Here is a 23,982-nt window from a genome sequence, read left to right on the forward strand (position 1 = left end):
AAAGAGAGGTGTGTCCTTTCCCAGGGATCCATCAGGAGGGAGTATCCAAGGACAGTCATGTTGCAATAGTATTATTGTAAATCATTCCTGATCCAGCTGGTCATCTTGACTAGAGAAACCACTCTAGTGAGCAAAGATAATGCTTTGAGAACCTACACCTGTTATGATATGGTCTGTTTGCTATGGAGTTGGATGCAAACAGACCTAAACCTATTTATCTAAACATTTATATCATGACCATCAGGGTCAGATACAGATTTATCTTCTGTTTTGTTAATCTTTGCAAATATACCAATGCACTCAGATACATGCATGTTTTATACACTCTTCAGTATGGTCGATAGTGAAAGAGATGGCATCAAAATTAGACAGCTCTCCTACCAGCACTGAGTTAATTTGTACATGCTTTTGCTTTATTTTGTTTCGCACGTGTGCTCACAGACTTGCCACTTGCGCAGTGTTGAAGTGTCACTAAAAGGATGGGTTCTCTCGAAGCCATGTTGGAGGGAGGCTCTACACAGGCCGCAGGGAACCAGGAATTTTCATGGTGTTATACAAATATCACCCCACAAAAGCCACCTGGATCACATGGCAGGATTGCTGCATATTTGCTGTCTATCGCTCTGACCCAGAAACGAGGCCCGTACCTGCTGAAGCAATGCTTTGAATGACAAAGATCGCAATCTCTTGGTCAGAACTTCCCCAGACTTTCCAAACATGAATCCCTGAAAAGGGAGAATGGGAAATACAACAGTTGAATTGTATGTGCTGGGCTGTACAGTCATATTTAGAACAACCTGCTGTAAATGTGATGATATTTCAACCGTTCAGCCACACAGTTTACAGAACCTACACAGTGTTTTGGGAGATGGTTTCAGATGTTAGTTTAAAGCTGGTGAAAGGTACCACACACATTCCTGGAAACTGAAGTTTCATCGTACTGCCCCACCCACATGCTTCCGCAGCCAGCTGCAGAGGTCAGCAGTGGAGTCACCTTCCCTGCTTACTCATTCCTTAGCCTCACTACTCACACTGCTATCTAACAGTGCCGACTGGGACGGTGTTTTTTGTAGCGTACACAGCAATGTTGTGGAACTGGGCTGTGCCCAAACGCATTTCCCCTAGGACACAGAATGGTCAGCAGCATCTTTCAGGCATTGCTGCCTTGGGCTGCTTGGTAACTAGCAATCGGGAAGTGTAAGGCTCTGTATTCCATACCAGCCACTTGAGCCATTCAGTGGCTTGACTCTGGAACAGTTTATAAGAAACATAGTGAATCATGGCCGGGGGGGGGGAGGGGGGCGGGGCGGGGAAGTGGGGCAATTAGCCCCAGGCCTCGGGCCCCACAGGGGCCCCCATGAGAGTTTTTTGGGGGCCCTGGAGCGGGGTCCTTCACTTGCTCCGGGGACCCCAGAAAACTCTCGCTTCTTTCACTCCGGGTCACAGGCAATTCGGCGGCGGTGGGGTCCTTCTGCTCCGGGACCCGCCGCTGAAGACCCCAGACCCCCTGAATCCTCTGGGCAGCCCTGTAGTGAATACAAAGTTGCATTATGTCCCCAACATACCTCTCAACGAGATCTGAAAATCTGGACCATAATGTATGTGACCAGATACTCAGCTTTGACTTTTCAATGTAGTGAAGTTTACCTGGATGATGTGTGTTACTAAGCTGATCACTGCCAGGACAAGAAACATTAGAGAAAGCAATGTGGTGTTTTTGCTCCTTTTTTCAGGATCTGTTTCTTCAAAAGCCTATGTAAGAAGAGCACAAAGTGACCACCAGTTACAATAGCTCAGGAAACACTGTAGAAACTATTGAACTTCACCTTCTCTCAGCTCTTCTTCAGCACCTGACTTCTGCCACCCCTCAGCTTTCTGTTGCTGGCCAGGAGGTCACTGCACCTCTCCCAGCTGACCTGCCTCTCATCAGCTGCTCCTTCTCCAACCCTCCACCAGACCCTCCCCTCATTTGCCTGTGAGCTGCAGTTCCACTAAACCCTGCCTCCAGGCTGCCACTTCACCAGCTCTCATCTGCCTTCCACTGAATGTCGTCACTCCGTCAGACCATCAACCTCCCCTCCAGCTGACTACAACACCCCTCTTCTCTTGCCTGAAGATAAAAGATTCCCTTAACATCTTGCTCCAACCATTCTCCCTGGCTGCTGCTCCAACTCCCAACAGCTTCCAACAATCATATACTGGAATCCAAAGGAAGACTCCATTTCTTCCCTGCAATGATTCAGGAATCAAGGGGTTAATTATTCAGACAGTCCCATGGATGTCCCTGGTACTTACAAACATGTTGGAATGCAAGGTACCTTGAAGGAGCTTACTGTCCGAAGAGAACGGGTACAATGCAAAGAGCAGGGTCAAGTACAAGGCAGGGAGCCTGCACAACAGTGGAGCAGGGTAAATGAAAACTGAGTTTGATAAGGGAAGGTGATTTGCTTCTCTGGAAAGGTGAAGTCATTCCAAATACGGGGCTGGAAAATAGGCAAGAAGTCCCAAGTGGGGAGAGGAGATTAAGAGCTTGATCAAGTTCCTACTGAAGTCAATGGAAAGACTCCAGTAGAGTTCAGTGACAGTGGGAGTAGAAGGAGGCTCTAAGGCATCACCAGAGAGGACTAGCTGGAGGGTCGGGCAGGATTTAAAGTTCTGCATTTGTGCCTGGTTCAAGTTAGTTTACCATACAGTTTTGATACTTACCCCAATTATTTTTCCATATATAACAGAAAATGCAGGGTGGACGCCACCAGAGAAGGCAGCAGCAATCACGCCAAAGAATATATGCAGCCACTCAGGTTTGTTCAGAGCCAGAATTCTGGAATAAGGCACAGCAGGGAGATTTTCCTCCTAAATAAGAGATAAAATTCAGCTGTTCACTGAAAGTTGTGGAACATGACAATTTCCTCAGCTAGGGGGTAAATCAGTAAACTGTCCTAGCAACTGTTCACAGATAATTCACCCCAGCCTCCAATGTACACACTGAATGAGCAAACGTACTGAAGATTTGCTGCTCTGTAATTTAAGGTCTTAAAACTGCAATTGTAAATCAAAAAAAAAAAATCTGCAGGCATCAATTTAACAAAAGGCTCACTGGGTGGTGGGTGGGATGGGGACTATATAGTTCAGTGAAATGTCAGATAAAGTTGCAGTCTATGGTCACTGACCCTAACACATGAATCATTATAATGACCTAAAAAGTCTCACTGTTCTGAGCACAAAAAAATCAGTCTAGTTCAGCCTCTGCTAAATGCTAGTGGGTTGGCAGTAATACAATTGGGTCGACTTATGTCAGTTAGTCTGTTTTGTCTTTTACAAAATACAGACCATGAATCATTACCATATGCATGGAAAACACATATGAAACAGTGATTTAGGCTTCATCTCCCTTGAAAAACACATGGCAGCTCAATTCAGCTTCACTGAGCTATTCAAAATGTCCATACATTTGTTGAGGAAGTTGTGGAAAATGAAATGAAAACATAAGAACTGGTACAAATTATTAAATGAGGTTCTGAGCCAGTTGTGATGGCCTCGCCTGATTATCTTTGCCTGTGTTACAGATACTGGAAAAGCCTGCCCACACTTTAACCATACAAGCCTGCTGAACTTTGTGACATCAATAATTTCATGTCTTTCAATCTGATTTCTTCACTTTACTGCAAACAGTATGAATTCTGAAGCCATGTATCTTGCCATCTACCGTATTTCCTCTGACAAGGCCAAAATGCAACAGTTATGAATTGATAAAAAAAGTGTGTTCTGGACTTCTGGATGATACATTGTAAGAATGGATCCAGTTGCTGCTTATTGTTCGCATCATGTTCTATCAGTAGACTGTACTATAATATAAAAAGAACTCCTAGAAGAGGGTTTCTTCACTGGTGGGTTGTGACCCAAAATTGGGTCATCTGAATATGTTGAAGGATCACAGGGCTGGCTGGGCTCAGCTTCCCACTCTGGGCTTTCTGACCAGATGCACATGGTCACAACACCACTCTCACAAATTTGGCCCATCAGGGGAGCCAGGCCAAATCTGAGCAGTGCTTCAACCTCTGAGGAGTAGGGAGCCAAGCCCAGCTAGTCCTGCGGGACAGGAGCTAGGATCTGTCTCAAGACTGATTTGTTTACACCTGTGTTTTCCCTGAAGATTCCCAATTCAAGTATTCGCCCAGGTCAATGCTGCATATGACAGAATCATAGCAAAGGTGACATGGATTAAGATCTGTTTAAAAAAGAAAATAGAATGACCTTTATTCCTATTCTCACAAGCTATCACTAAACTTTAGGATTAAACTGAATTGTAACACTAACCTCTTTCTCCTTTGTTTTCTTCTTTTCAGACGACGTTTTCTTAGAAGAAGTCTTTCTGCTTGTATGCCTTACGGATCTCTTAGGAATGCTTCCCATCTCAGTGATTCCTGGTTTTTCAAAACCACCAAGATCAGTCAGATTCTCCATCCTGAGATCATCTAAATCCTCTTCCTCATAGTCTTCATCTTCTGTCTCTTCATCACTTTCTGACATCTCATTTTGAGTGTTTCCACCATGACCCTAGTGACAAGCAAGGAACAGTGATACACAGTCACAAGACAGTTTGTAGCAAGGGAAAGGAACATGTACTTGGTATGGAAACAAACAAAACCACCACCACTTTGGTTACATTGTCACTTTCATATGGTAGTTTGTATAGGCCAAGTATTCTGCCAGTATAAGTTGGTGCAGTTGCAACTTACACCAGCAGAGAATTTGGCTCTGTATGTCCCCCCGCACTATCTATATAGTTCTGTTATGATGTCATCCACCTCTTTTGCTCAGTTATGTTTGACTCATTACACTGTGTAAATGTGAAGCTACCGGTGAAAAACAACCACTTCCAATTCAGAAACAAGATTGACTGATCAACTTTCACTAAACTAGAAAATATGCAGAAACTGCAAAGTGAAAATGGCCCAGCTGTTTGAATGCAGAACTTGCATGTGTCAGCAATAGTATCAGTAAGATCATAGGCGCCAACACTGTGGGTGCTCTGTGGCTCAAGCAGCCACCAAAAAAAATAGGGAGTGTTCAGCACTTGCAGGGTTGGATAATCTTTTGTGGGCCCCAGCGCCTGGACTGTGGCCCTTCCCCAATGGCCCACCCACCACTCCACCCCAAGGCCTCTCCCCCGATTGGCCTCTTCCTCCCCAAGGCCCCATCGCACTTGAACAAGAGGTCCCGCTGTTGCTCAGTCTCTTCCCCGAGGCCCACCTGTGCTCTGCCCAGAGGTGCCACCCCTGCTCAGCCTCCCTCCCTCTCACCCCCGAAGCCCTGCCCACAGGTCACAAGAGAGGGGGAGGGGGACGGAGAGGAGCAGCCTCCAGCAAATTCAAAAACCAGAACCTGTGAGTGAGATATGCAGATAATTTTCTGGAGTAGAGAGATGGCCAGTAAATCTGAAGCATTTAGTCAGGAGTGCTCTATCACATCTCATTACCTGCTGCATCACAAGAGAATAGTAGATACCCTTCTGTGTCATGAGTTCATTGTGTGCTCCCTGTTCAACAACAACACCGTTGTGAAATCCAGCGATAATGTCAGCTGTTCGGATTGTGGAGAGCCGGTGAGCTATCACAATGGTGGTACGTCCAGCCCTAGCCTTACCGGGGAAAAAACCAGAGAGATTTATTTTAAAATGTGGTGAACCCCCCGCCCCAGAAAATCCCTACCTAACAGTGTGGAAAATACAAGCGTAAAAGCCCTGCTGATCCTCTATAGCTGATCAATATTTCCATGCCTGCTGTCTGATTTAATAACCAAAGGACACTTCTGATTACAAAATCCACATTTATAATGACAGGGGAAAGTGGATTAATTTTATAGGCTGTGCAGGTACTCACTGCCTATAGCTAAGGTTGCCTGACACTTCCAATTGTAAGACCTGTTGTCAGATGCTTATAACTTTGTCAAGATTTAATTATTTGGGATGAAACTTTCCATGCTGATATCTGCCTCACCTTCTTCCCCCCCACCCCATCTATTTTAGCAAAAATGGTTCAATGATTTCTCAGAATGAGGTTAGAGAAAATAATGTTGTTTTGCCCATATTAAAAAATTCTTATAACTGTTTAATTGAGAAGCTTTATCACCTAAATGCTTGAGAGCAGGGATATGAAATTTGGAGGAGATGAGCATGGCTCACTGGTATCAGGGATGTGCCTTTTACCATTCCCATGAAAATCTGCCCAAATTTGGGGGGGCCGAGATATGAGGCTCTGAACATCTCAATTTGCATGTGCTCAGTAGAGACTTATTAGAGTTCAGCAGCTAAATTCCCCAAAGAAACAGTCTGAGCTCGCTGCATTGTATGGCAGGAGTGCACATGCACCATCCCCACACAGTGACTAAGCATGTTCCTGCCCAGGATTGTAGGGGCTGGGCAGGACTTTGCCTGCAATTTCTCCTCCCTATAGTCAGGGGGAGTTGTGGTCCCCAGTATGACAATCTACCTGGAGCGTCAGGTGATCGGGCTGACGCAGCAGGATTGTTTGGGGAGGAGGAGATGACGTAACACAAAGTGTTTAAATTTTAAAGCTTTATTAATAAAATAAAATACAGCAGAGAGTGCTGGGAATGCTCCCACGTCGCTCAGGGGAAGAGAGAAAGCATTAGGGCCCCAAGCCCTAACCCACCTTCACACTCACACCATTGGGGCCATTGGGTTGTGACACCAGCACAGGAAACAAGAGTAGGGAGAGCAGAATGAACAGTGATTATGGAAGGAATCAAAGTTATGCAGTAAAGGATGCTCTTGTCTGCAGGAAACCTGCCTTATTTGTTGCAGAAGTTGTAAGGCAGGGCCGCCCAGAGGATTCCGGGGGACTGGGGTCTTCGGCAGTGGGGGGCCCTGGCTTCGGCAGTAATTCGGAGGCGGAGGGTCCTTCCACTCTGGGACCTGCCGCCGAAGTGCCCCGAAGACCCGCAGTGGGGGCCGCCCGCCACCAAATTACCACTGAAGCGAGATCCGCCGCCGAAGTGTAGCCGGGTCTTCGGGGCACTTTGGCGGCGGGTCCCGGAGCGGAGGGACCCGCTGCCGGTGAAGACCAGGAGCAGAATCTCCGGGGGCCCGGGCTCCATGAGTGTTTCCCGAGCCCCCGGAGTGAGTGAAGGATCCCACTCCAGGGGCCCTGAAAAACTCTCCTGGAGGACCCTGCGGGGCCCGAGGCCTGGGGCAAATTGACCCACTTTTCCCCACCTCTGGGAGGCCCTGTTTTAAGGTGTGTAGTGAATGAGACAAGGGATTGCAAGAAAAGAAAGGATGGTCTCATTGTTGCAGCAGCTGAATACTGCCCTAGAGAATTGGATTCTAGACATGTCTCTGTGCTGAGCATTCACGGCTGCAACTGAAGTCAATGGGAGATGTGCTTTTAACATATCTAGCACTGTATAAAGCAAAATTCTCTGAAATATTGAGTCCTGGGCATCACAGATCATGCACCCAAAAGTAGTATGCACTTTCAACACTAATGTCTCCGTGCCTCAGTTCCCCTTCTCTAATATGGGAGTAATACTACCACCTTACCTCTTGGGAGTGTTGTGAAGATAAATTCATTAGTGTTTATGAAGCACTCAGATACTAGAGTGATGAGAGGTATAGAAAAGCCCATGAGGAAGTTAATAATTCTGTTTTCACAGCAGGGTTTGAATGGCATGGGGCCATCCACTGAATGCTGAGGATGAAAAGAAATATTGACTAGCACTGAATGTTGAATAGCACCATCCTCTGCACTGAATGAAGCAGGGGGTCTTGTGGAAAAAATAGTATGGGATCATGTAACTGACGACTGTCCCCTAATGCAGACGCACAAGGGGACCAAATTAATGTTGACCAGGAAACTTTAATTCTGTCATTCCCTAAATTTTGAGGGCTTGACTTTGGAACCTTAATGTTCTTTTCATGTAGAGTGACTCTGTGTGTGTGTGTGTGTGTGTGTGTGTGTGTGTGTGTAATTCAGTATAAATATTGATATTATCTATGTAGAATATAAGGCTCAGCACCCTGAGATTGCTTAATGGAGTTTTGATTAAATATTACAGGGTCATATCATGACACCAAAATTTGAGCATGCATCCCTATTGATTTCAATGCCCTCCTCGAAACCAGCGGAGAGCTGTGCTTAAAAACAGATGGCATGCTATAGCCTTTAATGTCAAGCTTGCCATATGGTTGTTGTGCTTCTTAATACTGATTGATAACTCTAGCAACAGGATTCCTACCTTATTAAGAGCTGCTTGCACAATAGATTCACTCTGAGTGTCCAGAGCAGACGTGGCTTCATCCAGCAGCAGAATCCTGGGATTCCTTGCCAGGGCACGGGCAATAGCAATTCGCTGTTTCTGCCCTCCGCTCAGCTGAGCTCCCCTTTCCCCCACCAGGGTGTTAAATTTCTGAGAGAGGAGTATCGAGATTGCAGAAGGGGTCAGTTTAAATCCTTTTACACCCCCACCCCCGTCTTACTGTTACTATCATATACAGAAATTCCCTCTTTTAAAAGTTTTATGATGGATGCTCCAACAAACGCTTTAAGAATAATTACTTCTAAAGAAGTGTCTTGGCCAATTACATTCAGTGTTTTTTCCCCCCTTGAGGCAGAGGACAGTTTAAAATTCCTAACGATTGGTTTACAGTTTTGTCTCTGTCTCACCTTCTAGTTGGCTAGGAATTAGTATGTGGTGTGATGGTTTTCTATTAGCTTAAAGAAGGTACTCTTTAATTTTAACTCTAAAATTAGATTTTTCAATTATTATAAAAAGCAGCAATTGAAGTGAAAAAAACCAGACAAACTAGAACTGGCTGAAGGAATCCAGCCATTTGTTTGGCTAACAATACTAACCAGTGACTACTCAGGACACAAAGCAATTTTGTTTGCCAAGCAAAACCAGTTTAAAAACAAAAAACAAAACAAAAAAAAACCAAAAAAGATGGGAATATTGGAAGTGGAAAAAAATAGATAATACCTAGCAGAAGAAAACAGAATAAAAACAATCCGATAAATTGAAAAAAAATCTCTCATTGTCCATAGAAATTCCTTATCCACCCTGTAACGGGTTGGACTCACCCCTGCAGCACCTCCTGCTGGTTGCTCTGGGGAATTAGCTCGTTCCAGGCAATGGAGCGCCCTCTGCAGGCTGGTGATCCACCTGTCTTCTGGCCCCCCGTGTCCCTCCCTGGACCCGGTGCCCTCTTACATGGGGTGCAGCCCCCTAGCAGTAACCCCTTTCTCTTAGGGTCTCCCCTCCTCAGGGAACCCCTACCCTCTAGCCCCACCTTGCCTCAATATGTGGCTACTGTCAGTCATTGTCTAGCCCCACACCCTGGGGCAGACTGCAGCATCGGCCCACTCATCACAGGCAAAAGGGGTTTGGACCTGCTGCCTTGGCCTACCCCTGGGCTGCCCTCTGCAACCCCCAGTACCTGTTGGCCCTTCGCTAGGCCGCAGCCTGGGGCTTTCTAGGCTGGAGCTCCCCAGCTCCTTAGCCTTCCCCAGCCCTGCTTCACTCAGGTATCTGGTCTCTAGTTCACAGCAGCTAGGCCCATCTCCCTCTACATGCAGAGGAAGACTGTCTGGGCTTCTGGCTTCCCTGCCTTTTATAAGGCCCTGGGCTCAGTTTGGGGCGTGGCCCCCAGCTGCAGCCATTTCCCCAATCAGCCCAGCCTAAAGGCTGTCTTCTCAAGCCCTGCCAGGCCACTTTTAAACCCCTTCAGGGAAGGAGCAGGGTCCACCCTGCTCCAGGGAGCGCTCTGCCTGCTTGGGCTGCCCTGCTGGCTGGAGGGCTCCCCCTTCTCTGGCTGCCTTGCTGGCTGGAGCTCCTTCTTCCTTTCCTGGGCTGCTGCTGCTGGCTGGAGTGCTTCTTCCCAGGACTGCTGCTCCTGCTACAACTGCTGCTGAGTGGGTGAGTGAGGGGTGGGGGGGGCCTTGCTGGCCAGCCCCCACTCCCCCACCTCTGGAGGGAGAAGCCAGGACCCCACCACCACCACTACAGCTACCACCTGGGGGGTCCTTCCTGCCTGGCCACCAGGGCTGCTGGAGGAGGGGAGGCTGCTGCTGCTGCTGGAGCTGTGTTTGTCCCGGGGAGCTGCTGGAGCCTGGAGGAGGACTGAGAAGACCACCGGCTGCTGGGAAGTGCACAGGAATCTGAAGACCACTGTGGAGGGGGCCTTAAAAACTGAGTAACTTTTTGACTGTGCTCTAGTGGTGGGGGTTTAGACTGTGTTTGTGGGGACACGGGGGTGTGGCGTGGAGCCTGCCCCCTGGTCCATCTGTGTCCCCCCCCCCAACCCCCACCACCAGCGTTGCCCCCTCCACCACCCCTGCAGTCCCTTACCATCTGCCTCAGTTCCTGCCTCTGGGACTCAGCTGCTCGCCTGGCCTGCCACGCCCTATTGCCACCGTTTGGGCCTCCAGCGGCAGCCAGCCAGCCATTGACTTTGCACAAGTGCTTGTGGGTGCACGCACCCCCCCCTTCCCCTGGACTGACCCCTTTCCCTCTGCAACAGGCCCCCTAGCTTTGCCCCTTGTTGCCTGCCCCGTTCGCCCCTTGTGGCCCCCCCTCCCCCGGCACCCAGCTTCAGTTTGTTTGCCTGCCCCGCCCCTCTCCCTTTGCAGCTTTGTTTGTCCTGCCCCGGCCCTGACGCCAGCCCCTTGGTCCCTCCGCCCCACTCCCAGCCTGGTTGCTCCCCTCCCTCCGCGGCCCCTTGCCCTGATTAGCCCCTCCCTTCGTGCACCCATAGCTCCATCAGTGCGCTTGTGCCTCTCCCCTGTTTAAGTTGCCCCTCTTGCACTGCACCCCCCATTGCTCTTGTTTCCCCTCCCCTCCCCTAGTGCAGCTAGAGGAGCCGGATTTCAATCCTCTGTCGGTGACTGACCCCCCCCCCCGAAGTCCTCGATAGTCCCCGTATCTGCCCCCCCCCCTATTGTTGGCACCATCCTCCCTGCCCACAGCCTAGCAGGGAGGAGTAGGTGACCTGTCCCTTACCCCCACCCCCTTTCTCCGGTGTTTACCCTCCCTCCCCGTTCAGCATGGCGGGAGGGGCGGCGGGTGGGATTCCCGGGACGACGTCTGTCCCCCCTCCCTCGCCTGCTCCCCCCAAACGCCTCCCGGTCTCGACCTCACCCGCCGCTGCCGGACCACCTGCCACCGCTCCCGCTGAGGCGCCGGCAGCGGCGACCGACGGGGTGCCCTCTGCTGCTGCCACGTCCCTGGCCCCTTCCGCCTCTGGGGGAGCCCCCCCAGCCGGCGGAAAGGGCCAGGGCAAAAAGAAGGGAAAGGGCCCCGCTAGAAAGACTAAGCCCTCCATGGCGGAGCCTGCCGCTGCTGCTGTGGCCCCGCCACCGGCCACGGCACCCCTCCCCGCTGTTCCCTCCACCAGCTCTGCGGGCGTCCCTCCCTCGGCCCCCAGAGCGTACGCCCAAGTGGCGGCGGCCCCCCCGCCTGCCGCTACGTCATCTCCCCCGACCGCCGCCTCCGCTACCATCTACAGTGGCCGGGGCCCCTTCCCCACCTTGACCCGGAAGCACGGCGTCCGTTGCCTCCTGGTGCCCGCCTCGCCCCACGTGGAGACCTACGTGCGGGCGTTGGCGAGGGTGGTGGGGCCCACGGCCATCGTGGCGGCCTCCAAAATGTACGGCAAGGCGGTCTTCTTCCTTGCCTCGGAGGCCGCCGCCCAGGAGGCGGTGGAGAAGGGCCTGGCGGTGGGGGGCGTGTTCGTCCCCCTGGAACCGCTGGAGGACCTGGGTGTCCGAGTGGTCCTGACCTCCGTCCCTCCCTTCCTGCCCAATGTCGCCCTGTTGCCCGCCCTCTCTACTTTGGGGAAGCCCATCTCCGTGGTGAGCCCTCTCCCCTTGGGCTGCAAAGACCCCGCCCTCCGTCACGTCCTCTCGTTCCGCCGGCAGGTGCAGCTTCAACTGCCGCCGGCGGCGCGTGGCGGAGAGGCGCTCGAGGGGTCTTTCCTGGTCCCCTATCAGGGGGCCCAGTACCGGGTGCACTACTCCACGGGGGAGGCCCGGTGCTACCTCTGCCGGGCGACGGGGCACGTCCGGAGGGACTGCCCCATGGCCCGGCTCGGAGGAGCTCTCGGGACCCCCGAGCCCCGGCAGGGCGCCGGCCCCGCCATCGCCGGTGCCCCTGACCGCCCGGTACCCGGAGCCGCCCCTCCTCCCCCTCGGTCCATCGCTGCTCCCGCTCGGGCCTCAGGGGTACGTTCTCCTGGGCGCCCAGATGGGCGGGAGAGCCCCGCCTCCGCTGCCTGCACTCTGGCGGGGCCTGTGGAGGAGGGTGCGGCAGGGGTACTGCCGGGCGTGGGAGAGGGCTCTCCCCAGGGGGATTCATCCCTCCCTCCTGTTGTTCCACCAGTGCCTCTCCCAGCCCCCGACCTGTCCTCTCTGCCCCCTGACCCAATCCTTATTGACCAGCCCGCAGGCGATGCCATGGAGGGCTGGACCCGGGTGGAGGGTAAGCGGGGTAAGCGGAAGGCTCGGGCTCCGCCCGTGCCACCTGAGGCGGAAGCCCCCCGTAAGACCAGACGGGGGGCCGCAGGCACCAGGCCTTCCGCCATGCCCAAGGGGACAACCCATCTGCCGATGACGGCTAGGGAAGACGTGGCAGCGCCGGAGGGTACCACCATCCCTCCTCCGCAGTCCCTCCCTGCGGAGGCCCCCAATGCAGCCCCTCCTGTTCCCTTGCCACCTGCGCCCCCCGCAATACCCGAGGTGAGCGTCGCCTCGGGCGCGAGTGGGGAGGACCCCGGGGTGGTGGAAGGTGAGCTCCCCTCCATCTTCGCGGAGATCGAGGCCCTGGGTCTGACCCCAGTCACCCCGGGGGAAGACGACCCTCTGCCAACGGGCCTCGACCTGGCCGACCTCACCCCAGCTCCCCCCTCCCCTTGCTCCACCATCCCTCCTGCTACGTCCGCTCCTGCCTCTGCGGGTCCCCTGGCCTCCTCGACCTGCCCGGCTGCGGATGGCACCCTGCTGCTGGCCGCCGAGCCTGTTGAGGCGACGGCCGGTGCCTCGTGGCAGGGAGATGGGCTACCGGAGGTGTCCCTCGGTGGTGCGGAGCAATCGAGTCCCTTCCCGGGTGGGGGCCCCCCTGAGGGTTCCACATCTCCCCATGCCGAGGCTGCTCTGCCTGCCATTGAGCCCGAGCCCGGTGTCACTGGGGACCCCCTCCCTACCCCTCAAACCCCCGTGCCTGGCCGCAAGGAGCCACTTACCGATGGTCCTGCTCCTGCGGCCCAGGGTCCCATCTCTGTCCCTCCCCCCAACACTGCTCCTGACCCCAGCCCTGCCCCCTCCACCTCCTGTACTGTTATTGCCGCCCCTGGGGCTGTCTCCTTCCCTTTCCCGGAGGATGACTCCCAGGGAGTGGCCTTTGGTTTCCACAGTCCCGACCCACTAGGGGCTGCGCTCTTCCCTCCGCCCCCCCCCCATTGAGCCAAGGTCCGGGGCGGACCAGGTGGCGCCGGTCCATCGGGCGCCACGTTGCGGGTCCGCCCCTTGTTTACCCATCCCAGCGGGCCACGGGGCTGCGCCAGAGGCCCCACCGGTGGACCCCCGGAGGCCAGTGACCCCGCCCCCCCATACGCTGCGAGAAGAATTGCGGGAGTTCTTGGAGGATGTCCGGGGCTCCCGCAACAAGGTCGTGCTTGCTCTCCAGCGCTGGGGGGACTTCCACCAGCTCCTCCTGGCCACGCGAGCCCTCATAGGGGAGGGCAAGGGGACCGGGAAGCAGAATGTCGCGGCTTACCACCGGGCGCGCGGCTTCCGTGACTCCCTGCTCGCCTTCGGGGTGGGCCACAGTCTGCTGCGCGGCCCAATGGGGGCCGTGAGCGCCCCTGCTGACGTGGATCCCCCCCAGCCCTCCTCATGGCAGTCATCACCTTTGCCACACTAAACACCCGGAGCTGTAGAGTGGGTTTCCGCAGGTGCCAGGTGCTCTCCTTCCTTCGGGAGGGGGGGTACTCCGTGGTTTTCCTGCAGGAGACCCACACGGATCCGGCCGCCGAAGCTAACTGGCGGCTGGAGTGGGGGGACGGGGTCTACTTCAGCCATCTCACCACCCATCAGGCTGGAGTGGCTACCCTGTTCTCCCCCGACCTACGGCCAGAGGTGCTGGGGGTCGCCGAGGCTGTGCCGGGCCGCCTGCTGCACCTCCGGGTCCGCATGGCGGGGCTTGTGGTCAACCTCATCAACATCTATGCCCCGGCATTTGCCCCGGAACGGCTGCTGTTCTATCAGCAGGCGTCCGCCTTCCTCGGCTCCCTGGATCCTCGCGAGTGCCTGGTCCTGGGCGGGGACTTTAACACCGTCCTCGAGGAGCGGGACCGCTCGGGAACCGAGCAGAGCCCGGCCGCCGCGGACGTCCTCAGGGAGATCGTCGCCCATCACTCCCTGGTGGACGTCTGGCGCGACCACCACCCGGACGACGCCTCCACGTACACCTATGTCCGGGTGGAAGCCCATCGGTCGTGCCACTCCCGGTTGGACCGCATCTATCTGTCCAGGTTCCATCTCTCACGGGCCCAGTCCTCCAGCATCCGGCCGGCCCCTTTTTCGGACCACCACCTCGTCACCGTGACGGCCTCTCTCTGCGCGGAGAGGCCGGGGCCGGCCTATTGGCACTTCAACAACAGCTTGCTGGAGGATGGGGGCTTCGTGGCGTCCTTCCGGGAGTTCTGGCTGGCCTGGCGAGGGCAGCGGCGCGCCTTTCCCTCGGCGCGGCGGTGGTGGGATGTGGGGAAGGTGCGCGCCCGGCTCTTCTGCCGTGACTACACCCGGGGCGCCAGCCGACGGAGGGATGCGGCGATAGGGCAGTTGGAGCGGGAGGTCTTAGAGCTGGAGAGGCGTCTGGCCGCCAGCCCCGAGGATCCATCCCTTTGCGGAGCGTGCCGGGAGAAGCGGGAGGAGCTCCGGGTCCTCGAAGACCATCGGGCCCGGGGCGCCTTTGTTCGATCCCGCATCCGCCTCCTTCGGGAGATGGATCGCGGCTCCCGCTTCTTCTACGCCCTGGAGAAACGGAGGGGGGCCAAGAAGCACGTCACCTGCCTCCTGGCGGAGGACGGCTCCCCACTCACGGATCCGGCGGAGATGTGCGAGAGGGCCCGGACCTTCTACGCGCGCCTTTTCTCCCCGGATCCGACCGATCCTGCCGCTTGCAAAGTGCTCTGGGACGGACTCCCGACGGTCAGCGTGGGCGACCGGGACCGGCTAGAGCTGCCTCTCACTCTGGCCGAGTTCTCGGAAGCCCTCCGTCGCATGCCCACCAATAAATCCCCGGGCATGGACGGGCTGACCGTGGAGTTCTACCGCGTGTTCTGGGACGTCCTCGGCCCAGACCTAGTCACCGTCTGGGCCGAGTCCTTGCGGAGCGGGGTCCTCCCTCTCTCGTGCAGGCGAGCCGTGCTCGCTTTATTGCCGAAGAGGGGGGACCTCCGCGATTTACGGAATTGGCGTCCCATCTCGCTCCTCAGTACGGACTATAAAATTGTCGCGAAGGCCATTTCGATTCGGCTGGGGTCCGTGCTGGAGGACGTGATCCACCCAGACCAGACCTACACCGTCCCGGGCCGTACCATCTTCGATAACCTGTATCTGGTCCGGGATCTCTTGGAGCTTGGGTGCAGGGATGGTCTGTCGTTCGCCCTCCTGTCCCTGGATCAGGAGAAGGCGTTCGACAGGGTGGACCACGGGTATCTCCTGGGCACTCTGCAGGCGTTAGGCTTCGGATCCCAGTTTGTGGGTTTTCTCCGGGTGCTGTACGCTTCCGCAGAGTGTCTGGTCAGGCTCAACTGGACCCTGACCGAGCCGGTCAGCTTCGGGCGGGGAGTGCGGCAGGGGTGCCCCCTCTCGGGCCAGCTGTACGCCCTGGCGATCGAGCCCTTCCTCTGTCTCCTCCGCAGGAGGTTGACGGGGTTGGTGCTTCGGGAGCCGGAGCTGCGGCTGGTCCTGTCGGCGTACGCCGACGATGTGCTCCTCGTGGTCCAGGACCCGGGCGACTTGGCGCGCGTGGAGGCCTGCCAAGCCGTGTACTCGGCGGCCTCCTCCGCCCGGGTCAACTGGGTCAAGAGCTCTGGCCTGGTGGTCGGGGACGGGTGGCAGGCGAGCTCCCTCCCACCCGCGCTTCAGGCCATCCGGTGGAGCGCGGGTCCGCTGCTCTATCTCGGCGTTTACCTTTCTGCCACGCATCCCTCTCCGCCGGAGAACTGGCAAGGTTTGCAGGGCAGGGTGGCGGAGCGGCTCCGGAAATGGACGGGACTCCTCCGGTGCCTTTCCCTCCGAGGGAGGGCACTGGTGCTCAATCAACTGGTCCTGTCCATGCTCTGGTACCGGCTCAACACCCTGGTCCCGGCCCCGGTGTTCCTGACCGACCTCCGGCGGGTGGTGCTGGAGTTCTTTTGGCCAGGACTGCACTGGGTCCCTGCAGGGGTACTCCACCTGCCCCTGGAGGAGGGAGGGCAGGGCCTGAAGTGCCTCCGCACTCAGGTCCACGTCTTCCGCCTCCAGGCACTGCAGAGGCTCCTTTATGGTGCGGGTAGTCCGGCATGGAGAGCCCTGGCGCACGCCTTCCTGCGCCGCTTCCGAGGGCTCCGATACGACCGGCAGCTCCTTTATCTCGACCCGAGGGGCCTTCCGCGAGACCTCTCCGGGCTGCCGGTCTTCTACCAGGACCTCCTCCGGACCTGGAAGCTGTTCTCTGCGACCAGGTCTGTGACGGCCACCGAGGGGGCAGACCTCCTCGCGGAGCCCCTGCTACACAACCCACAGCTTCGTGTGCAGGTGGCGGAGTCCCCCGCGGTGCGCCAGAGGTTGGTCCTGGCAGAAGCCACCAGGGTCGGAGACCTCCTGGACTACGACCGGGGAGACTGGCTGGATCCCCTGACGCTCGCTCGGCGGATGGGGCTCTCCAGACCTTGTACTCCCCGGCGCGTACTACAGGAGGTGAAGGCCGCTTTGCCGCCCGCTGCTCGGGTTTACCTCGACCGGGTCCTGCGCGAGGGCACGCCCCGCCCACCCCCCACCCCGAGCCCTCCGGACCTCTTCATCGGGCCCCTGCCCCGTGGACCCGACCGGCCCCCCCGCCCCTTCTCCGCTAGCCGGCTGCACGATCTGCAGCCGGTCCGTTTCCAAACCGCGCCAAGGAAACAACTCTACGCGCTCGTGCTCCATACCGTTCACTTCCTCACCCTCGTGTCCCGCCCCGACACCAAGTGGCGGGACCTCTTGCCACCTGTGGAGGGTGAGGAGCCCCGGTGGGCCAGCCTCTACTCCACCCTGGTCCCGAGGCCCGCCGGGGATATCAGCTGGCGGCTCCTTCACGGGGCCGTGAGCACGGGCGTGTACTTGGCGCGGTTCACCCCTGTCCCGGACACCTGCCCCTTCTGCGGCGTGAGGGAGACCCTGGCGCATGTTTACCTAGAGTGCGCCAGGTTGCAGCCCCTATACCGGCTCCTCACCGACATTCTGTTACGTTTCTGGCTGCACTTTTCCCCTCACCTCCTTATCCTTGCACTCCCTATCCGTGGCCCCACAAAGTCGCGGGACCTCTTGGTCAACCTCCTCCTCGCCCTGGCTAAAAAGGCCATCCACGCGACCAGGGAGAGGAGGTTGGCCGACGGAGACTCCTGCGACTGTGGGGCTTGTTTCCGGTCCCTCGTCCGCTCACGTCTCCGGGCGGAGTTCCTCTGGGCGGCGTCCGCTGGCTCCCTTGACGCCTTCGAGGAGCAGTGGGCGCTGTCCGGGGCTCTCTGCTCGGTGTCCCCATCAGGCTCCCTCCTTATGACCCTTTGACCTCACTCCTGTCCCTGTTCTTTTATTAGTTGTCCCCCGCATTTAGTGGGTTTCCGTGGCCCTGTGGATCCTCCCCTTAGGCTGGGGGGGAGATCCGTTAGCATGGGGCGGGCTTCCGCCCGCCCCCTCTCCCGGATAACCCAATAGTACACACCCTATTAAAAAATGTTGCCACATGACATACAGTTAGTATTGTAAATTAAGAACACTGTGGGTGAAATTGTCAATTGGAATAAATGACAAAACATCAGTGAAAAGCTAGTGTAGTAGCATCTATTTGCACCAGCAGAGAATTTGGGCCACAAAAATTCAGAAGAACTGAGAGAGAGAGAAACCAAAGAATTTGTCACAGTTATACGGTGCTCAAATTACATCAACTCACCTCAGGCAGTCTGGATATAAAATCAAAAGCATTGGCTTCTTTAGCTGCTTTCTCAATTTCAGAATCAGTAATACCCTCTCTGCCACAGCGAATGTTCTCAGCTATTGTTGTAGCAAACAAAATAGGCTCCTGGCTTACAAGGCCAATACATTCTCTTAGCCACTTTATATTAAGTGTCCGAATATCTCGTCCATCTAAGGTAATCTGAGTGGAAAGGCATAAATGAAGAGTTAGAGGAAATGTATTATGTTTCAAATAATTAGTTGTTATAATGATATAATAATAATAATAATGATACACCTCTACCCCGATTTAACGAGACCCGATATAATAGGAATATGGATATAACGCGGTAAAGCAGTGCTGCGGGGGAGTGGGGCTGCACACTCCAGTGGATTAAAGCAAGTTCGATATAACGCGGTTTCACCTATAACACGGTAAGATTTTTTGGCTCCCGAGGACAGTGTTATATCGAGGTAGAGATGTATAATAATTGACTTCAATATTTGTTTAGCAGCTTTTCACATGGAATAAAGCAATAACATTTAAACAAAATGACCAGGAAAAATTAAAACTATATCTTCACAATCACCTCAGACTAGAAGAATGAAAGGAGAAGGTTAAACAAAAAGGATATTGTAGGAGCAGTGTTTTATAATTGTACTATGAGAATTAATGTATGATTTGATTTCATCCTGCCAGTCACCCTTTTTGAATAGCAGAAAGGAATGACAGACCAGAACAATCCTTATGACTGATTATGGTCACCCTTTTGTTTTTGGATAAGTTATAATGTCTACTATAGTTTCCTATATGTATTACAAATTAGGGACTCTAGTTAAATATACATTTCTTTGTTTTAAGGTTTTAGTAAGTAAGAGACAGGATCTTGTATTGTATCTATGGCCTTGTCTACACTACAAGACTATTTCGAATCAACTTAGTTCGAATTTGTGGATTCGACCTTATGAAGTCGAATTTGTGCATCCATACTAAATACACTAATTCGAATTTCTGAGTCCACATTCACGGGGCCAGCATCGACTTTGGAAGCGGTGCACTGTGGGAAGCTATCCCACAGTCCCCGCAGTCCCCGCTGCCCATTGGAATGCTGGGTAGAGCCCCCAATGCCTGCTGGGGGGAGAAATGTGTCGAGGGTGGTTTTGGGTAAGTGTCGTCATTCAACCGTCAATCACAACCTCCCTCCCTTCCTCCCTCCTTGAAAGCGCCGGCGGGCAATCTGTTCATGCACTTTTCTGGTCAGTGACAGCGCGGACGCCACAGCACTGCAAGCATGGAGCCCGCTGCGATCATCGCCGTTTTCTCCTCCTCGCACTTTATCGTCCACCTCTTCCACAGTCAGCTGATGAGAAATTGGGCTACTTTTCAATGGTGCTGCAAGCACTGGGGGACCATAGGGGACGTTTTGCAAACATCAACGTCGGGTGGCCGGGCAAGGTTCATGATGCGTGTGTTTTCAGGAACTGTGGGCTGCTCAGACGCCTGCAGGAAGGTAGTTTCTTCCCGGATCACGAAATAACTGTTGTGGATGTGCAGATGCCTATAGTCATCCTCGGGGACCCAGCCTGCCCGCTAATGCACTTGCTCATGAAGCCCTATACAGGCGCCTGGGACAGCGACAAGGAACTCTTCAAATACCAGCGAGCAGCGAGCAGCGTGACCTGTGACTGTTCAGTTTCTTTACAGAGAAGCTGAACCTGCCCCTGTTTCTTTACCCAGTTACTGTTGACTCTCCTCTTCGGTTACATACCCCGTTCACCCCGTTTCCCCCACTTCCAACACACGTGTAAAAATAAAATACATGTCCCATTGTTACTTAAGAAAGGTTTCTTTATTCATGACTTTGCGTTAAAGGGTTGAAACTGGGAGGCAGACTGTGCTGGGTAGGGTGTGCGGTGATGTAAAGACCGCCTCTAAACTCAAGGAATGACAGGCTCCTGCTCCTAGAGCGGTCCGCAGTGCCAGAATGCTTCTTTCAACGGAGCCTGCCATCACTCTTTATGGAATTCTGTGTGCGGGCGGATATGTGACCTTGTGGTGGAGGAGGACGGATACAGATTCCTCAGCTGCGTGACTCAGCGGTCCAGGACAAGGACCGCTGTATAAGATATGTAACCGCCCTCCCCCGCTGCAAAGTCACATCTCCCCCGCCCACACAGTTCCTGGAAACCACCTCCCATACCGACCAGGGTGCCTACTGACTGCACCGTGTGTGTGACCTGCTGCTGATCCTGCCCCCGTGTCTGTACCCTGGGAAAGGTGACTGTCCTATGCAATTAACCACCCCCTTCCCCACGCCCCCATTCAAACACAGTCTTCTTTGAAAAAACATAACGGAAACAGTAATTAACAGCAAAGCATTTTTATTAATTAAGTAGACAGTTAGAGAATGGGACTGGGATTGGGACTACTGTGAGTCTGGAAGTGAAGGACTTCGGCAACTGTAGGGTATGAGAGCTTTTGGGTACTTGAGCACTGTGCTGTGGTGCAGTGACAGTATTCACGTCCCCGGCCGCCCCTCCTCCTGATTATTTTCGGTGAGGGGGGTATGGGACTTTGTGGTGGGGGAGTGCGGTTGCAGATACACTGCAGGGTGACTCTGTCCTCCTGCGGTCCTGCAGAACATCCACAAGGCGCCTGAGCGTGTCCGTTTGCTCCCTCACTAGTCCAAGCATTGTTTCAGTCGCCTGCTTGTCTTCCTCACGCCACCTCTCCTCCCGTTCGCTGTGTGAGCGCTGGCACAGAGAGACGGTCTCCCTCCACTGGCTCTGCCGGTCCGCCTCTGCTAGGTAGCAGCCCATATGTTCCTCGAACATCTTGCCCCTTGTCTTTTTCTTTCGCCGCCTAATCTTTGCAAGCCTCTGCGAGGGGGATGCTGTGTCAGGTCTGGAGACAGTGGCAGCTGTGAGATGGGAAACAGGGAGTGAATTCCTTGCAAATATCCTTTTTTGCGAACAATTAACTGAGTCTAGGCTGTCTGTGTGAATTCTGGGTTGAGACCCCTGTGCCTGCTAGGGCACAAATCATTTTCGCGGTGGATTCTGGGTAAATGTCGCCAGTCATTCCTTCCTCCGGGAAAGCAACGGCAGACAATCATTTTGAGCACGTTTTCCATGAATTGCCCTGGCATACGCCATAGCGTGGCAACCATGGAGCCTGTTTTGGATTTTGTGTATGTCACCGTATGTGTACTAGATGCCGCTGACAGAGGCGGGCCAGCAGCGCTGCACAGCAGCATGCTTTTGCATGACAGCAGCGATGGTTACCAGGCATACTGCACCGTCTATCACACCATGAATTGGTAAGAAGACGGTAATAAGATGGTCATGGTTACCTGTCCTTTTGCACTGCACCATTTGGTGCTGTCATAAGTGCCCCTGGCCGATCAGCCAGGGGCGCAAAAGCCAAAATTGGGAATGACTCCCTGAGTCAATCCCTCCTTTTTGGTATCTAAAAATAGAATCAGTCCTGCCTAGAATATGGGCAAGTGTACTAGAGAACCACTGTATCATAGAACCAGAGAGCACAGCTGCTCTGTGTCCAATCCTGCATAAATTATGAGCTGTATGCTATTCACAGGGGGTGCTCCTGCAACAACACCTGTTCATTCCGTTCTTACCCCAGCCTTCCTGGGCTACCATACCATTGTCCCCCCACTTGTGTGATGAAGTAATAAAGAATGCAGGAATAAGACACAGTGACTTGTTTGTGAGAAATGAGTGGAAGGAAGCCTCCAGCTGCAATGATAGTCCAGGCAGGACATTAAGGAGTGTGGATGAAGGAGCCCATCATCCCTCTGCTAGTCCAGGGGCAATTGAATCTTTTATTTACAATGAAGGGTGGGGGCTGATGGAGCTCAGCCCCCTGTTGCAATGATGAGGACGGTTACCAGCCATATTGCACCATCTGCCATGAAAAATTAGGGACAGGCGCCCTTGATTGACCTTACTGATGCTAGTCGGCATGGTTACCAGCCCTTTTGCACTGCCCCATGTGCCAATAGGCTGACGATGACGACGGGTATCAATCGTATTGTACCGTCAGCCACCCATGGCGGGGGGGGGGAGCAAGGATATTGGTGTTGAGTGCTGCAGCATCCCATCTATCTGCAGCATTCAGTAAAGATACGGTGACATGTAAACGAGTCAACAGAGGATTGATTTCCCTTTAACTTCTCGGGTTCGGGGGGGGTGTGTGTAAATTGCAGAGCTGTGCCCTGAACCAACGCGGACACGGTGTTTTACCATAGAAGCATTTGGAGCTCATCCAAGAATGCAAATGATTTTCGGAGACAGCAGGAACTGTGGGATACCTTGCGTCCTCATTCCCCCCTCCCTCCATGAGTGTCCATTTGATTCTTTGGCTTTCCGTTACGCTCGTCACGCAGCTGCGTGCTGAGTCTGTGCTATGCCGTCTGTCCGTGGATTTATTAAAAATACTTTGGACCAGGCGCACCATAACAGTAATTCCACTACTTAGATGCATGAGTCTCCTAGCAAGATCACCGTGAGGACGGGAACTGAAGGAGATAGAAAGCGCATGCTGCGTGAAATCTATCACGAACCACGGACTGATGCAGCCGTGCTCGGGGAGGCAATGCTCCCTGAATACCGCATGAAAGCCTCGCGCGGAAAAGGGTGCTATCACAGAGCACCCAATAAGGCAGCTCTCCCCAGGAACCTCCTGCTGATGCTTATCGATTAACAGAAGGAGAGCTTCGTGGAGATCTCCCAGGAGGATTTCTGTTCTATCACCATATATAGAGAGACCTCCTTCTCACACACTTCAGATTCCTGTTATATTAAGAATAAAAGTTAACATGGTTAAAGCACTTACCGACTGCTCCTTCCCCTGATTCAGGATCCGGGTTCATGGCCGGGGAGGGTTGGTAGGGGATCTCCGTGACGGTGATGAATAGATCCTGGCTGTCGGGGAAACCAGCGTTGTAAGCGCTCTCGCCTGCCTCGTCCTCCACAAACACTTCCTCAACTTCCCCATCCGTGAACATCGTCGAGGAACTGTCCGTCGACACTGTCCCATCATCAGAGTCCATGGTCACTGGTGGGGCAGTGGTGGCAGGCTCCGTAGCGTCCGTTTGCCGCTTTGATTTTTTGGTAGCCTTGTCTGGGGTCCTTGGTTTTCACGCGGCGATGCGTTGCATGACGGCTGTATCCTCTGTCTGGATCATGGCTTTGGAGACCTTCTCGTAGGTCTTTGCATTCCGTTTGTTGGAGCGCAGCTTCGAAAGAACAGACTCCTCGCCCCACACACCGATCAGATCCAAGAGTTCCCGGTCAGTCTATGCCGGGTCCCTCTTTCTATTCAGAGATTACATGAACTCCTCTGCTGGAGAGCTCTGCATTGCTGCCGGTGCTGCTGAGCTCGCCCCGATGTCCAACCATGAAATGAGATTCTAACTGTCCAGACAGGAAAAGGAATTCAAATTTTCCCGGGTCGTTTCCTGTGTGGCTGCTCAGAGCATCGAAGCTCGGACTGCTGTCCAGAGCGTCAACAGAGTGGTGCACTGTGGGATAGCTCCCGGAGCTACTAAGTTCGATTTGCATCCACACCTAGCCTAATTCGAGCTAGCCATGTTGAATTTAGTGTTACTCCACCTGTCGGGGTGGAGTACCAAATTCGAACTAAAGAGCCCTCTAGTTCGAATTAAATGGCTTCCTGGTGTGGACGGTTGACTGGTTAGTTCGAATTAACGCTGCTAAATTCGAATAAAAGTCCTAGTGTAGACCAGGC

At 54.1% G+C, this 23,982-nt stretch overlaps 1 protein-coding gene across 1 annotated transcript in view; it reads right to left on the reverse strand.

Moving 5' to 3' along the window:
* LOC123363275 (ATP-dependent translocase ABCB1-like) overlaps positions 1 to 23,982 on the reverse strand; it is a 54,919-nt gene that overhangs the window by 14,063 nt on the left and 16,874 nt on the right. Inside the window, exons 13-19 of the mRNA XM_045004143.1 lie at positions 18,211 to 18,414; positions 8,260 to 8,430; positions 5,480 to 5,641; positions 4,318 to 4,557; positions 2,707 to 2,853; positions 1,648 to 1,752; positions 648 to 725 (exon numbers count right to left, since the gene is read on the reverse strand). Coding sequence (XP_044860078.1) covers positions 648 to 725; positions 1,648 to 1,752; positions 2,707 to 2,853; positions 4,318 to 4,557; positions 5,480 to 5,641; positions 8,260 to 8,430; positions 18,211 to 18,414 — 1,107 coding nt within the window. The remainder of the gene's footprint in view (positions 1 to 647; positions 726 to 1,647; positions 1,753 to 2,706; positions 2,854 to 4,317; positions 4,558 to 5,479; positions 5,642 to 8,259; positions 8,431 to 18,210; positions 18,415 to 23,982) is intronic.

Source organism: Mauremys mutica, chromosome 2 (assembly GCF_020497125.1).
Source record: "Mauremys mutica isolate MM-2020 ecotype Southern chromosome 2, ASM2049712v1, whole genome shotgun sequence".
Taxonomy (NCBI): Eukaryota; Metazoa; Chordata; order Testudines; family Geoemydidae; genus Mauremys; species Mauremys mutica.